General features: G+C 52.1%; 1 protein-coding gene across 1 annotated transcript in view; it reads left to right on the top strand.

Annotated features, from left to right (window-relative positions):
* The first annotated feature begins 124 nt into the window (after positions 1-124).
* Positions 125-2,500, top strand: part of LOC138860660 (uncharacterized) — a 7,173-nt gene continuing 4,797 nt past the window's right edge. The window contains exon 1 of the mRNA XM_070118672.1: positions 125-2,123. Coding sequence (XP_069974773.1) covers positions 745-2,123 — 1,379 coding nt within the window. The 5' untranslated portion in view covers positions 125-744. The remainder of the gene's footprint in view (positions 2,124-2,500) is intronic.

The following is a 2,500-nucleotide window of genomic DNA, read 5'->3' as shown; positions in this document are numbered from 1 at the left end:
AGAAGGGGGAGGGGGAAGGGTATAAGGAGGAGGAGACGGAAGAGAAGAAGGTGGAGGAGGCGGAATGAGGAGGAGAAAGAAAAAGATAAATAGGAAAAGGAAGATGAAAAGGGGAGGAGGAAGAGCAAGAAGAAGAGGAGGAGGAGGAGGAAGAAAAGCAAGAACAAGTGAAAGAGTAAAAGGAACTGGAGGAAGAATAAAGGAAAGATGAAAAGGAAGAGGAGGAGAGGAATCAGAATCTATCTATGATATGAGCAAACAGTAATCTACAGATTTCTCAAGATGCGTTATTAGAATCCTTTTGTTATCTAAAATCACATATCAAATCCACAGAGTTAAAGGATCCGGTATCTTAATTGTAGGTTCCTCAAGATATGATCTCAGAATCTACCGATTAACTGATGATTGTTATTAGGTATTGGAATCGTCATATCAAAGGATCATGCCATTTACCATTGAATTTTTGGTACCTCTTTTTTCCCAGATTTCGACTGGTACCAGCAAAAGGTCGTCCTCAGAGCGTTCCTGAATGACCTCACGCTCAACCTGCAAGCCAACGTGACCCTGTACTCGTGGCACAGCTTCTGCCTAGCGGTCGACTTCCAGCAGGAGACGTACAACTTCGTCACGAGGAACTTCAACTCGACGGGGCCGATCGAGACGGCTCCCGACCGCGCCGGTGGAGGCTTCCTTCCCGGCGGGGGAGTCCTGATCCTTGGCCAGGAGCAGGACAGTCCCGAAGGAATGTTTTCGGTCGAGCAGTCCGTCTCCGGCAGCGTGGCCGACTTTGCGATGTACTCGAGGTTCCTTCCGAGAGACGCCATGGTGGCCTTCGTCCTGTGCGTCGACTTGGGGAGCGCGCAGGGCGGCGTGGTGGGGACCTTCGGCGACTTTGAGGACAACTGGGAAGTCGTCGGCGACACGGAGCTCCTCTCGCTGCCCAAGGACGCCTTCTGCCAGCCGGAGTCTCGGGACTTCATCCTCCTCCCTGAGAGACGGACCTTCGAGGATTCGGTGAACCTCTGCACGAAGCTAGGGCTGCCGATGGCCCTGCCGGAGAACGGGAAGGAGAACGCGATGTTGCACGAAAAGGCTGTTTCGCAGGAGTCCGAGTGTGTCTCCGCGCACGGCGTCAACTTGTGGCTGGGCGCTCAGGCGGACCTCGAGGAAAAGCGCTGGCTGAGCAGGAAGACCGGCGAAGAAGTCAGTTTCCTCTTCGGGGACAGGAGGTACTCGAGGATCAGCGAGAGCACCCAGTGCCTCGGCCAGAGCGCCTCCTCGACCTCTGGCGTCTGGAAGTCCCTCCCTTGCCTCCGGTCGAAGGCGTGCACGGCCTGCGAAAAGGCTTCGGGCCGGAAGTTCCGCATGAAGGGCCTTTGCAACGACTCCCTCTTCGACCGAGAGCTCTACATGCACGGCGCGGAGAACGCGAAGCCGGTGTTCCACGGGGCGTTCCACAGCAAAGTGTTCTGGAACAACACCATTTGGGTTATGACGAGCCGCCTGTACCCACACCTGCGAGCCACGATGGGCACCCGCCTGAACGAATATCCCCTCGGGAGACACCCTTGGAGGGTCTCGGGCGACTTATGCCCCAACGACCTGACGGACCTTCTGCTGACGGCCTGCGACGTGGACAAGTTCACCTGCGACGACGGCGCCTGCTACGAGAAGGCCCAGCGATGCGACCAGCGGAACGACTGCAGCGACAATAGCGACGAGCAGGGTTGCCGGCTGATCGTGTATCCGGACGACTACAGCAAGACCCGCCTGCCGCCGCCCAAGGGCCAGGACAAGCGGGCCAACATCTCCCTTAACATCAACGTAACCAACATCAGGAACATGGACGTCCTGCAGCAGGAGATCGCCTTCGACATCTGCGTCCTCATCCGCTGGGAGGACCTGAGGCTCTCCTACCACAACCTGCGCGACGATACCTACAGGAACCTCGTCAAGGACATGGACCCCCTGTGGCTGCCCCGCCTGGTCATCACGGACGACACCGAGAGCCGGGTCGACGTCAATGAGAGGAGCAGGTCCCTGATCGTGATCCCGGGGTCGTTTCCCCTCGAGGAGGACCCCTCGCAGGTCGCGGAGGGTGAGGCCAGGAGGACGACGATGATGCTGATGATATATGATAATGATGATTTATGATTCTGATGATAATGATTGATAATGATGAATAGGATAAAAATAATAATAATATAATGCTTATAATGATCATAATCATGATGATGACGATAATGGTCACAGGGATAATGATGATGATAATGATATATATAGCAGTAGTAGTAATGGTAGTGGTTGCAGAATGATAATGATCATAATAATAATAATAATAACAATATTGGGAACATTGATAACAATAATAATGATTATGATGATGATATGATGATGACTATGATGAAGATAAAAAATATTATTGTCATAATCATTAATACTAATAATATTAATAATGATAACGATAATAATGATATCAGCGATAATGATAATAATAACA

Source organism: Penaeus vannamei, chromosome 42 (genome assembly GCF_042767895.1).
Source record: "Penaeus vannamei isolate JL-2024 chromosome 42, ASM4276789v1, whole genome shotgun sequence".
NCBI lineage: Eukaryota > Metazoa > Arthropoda > Malacostraca > Decapoda > Penaeidae > Penaeus > Penaeus vannamei.
This window is presented reverse-complemented; position numbering and strand designations above follow the sequence as displayed.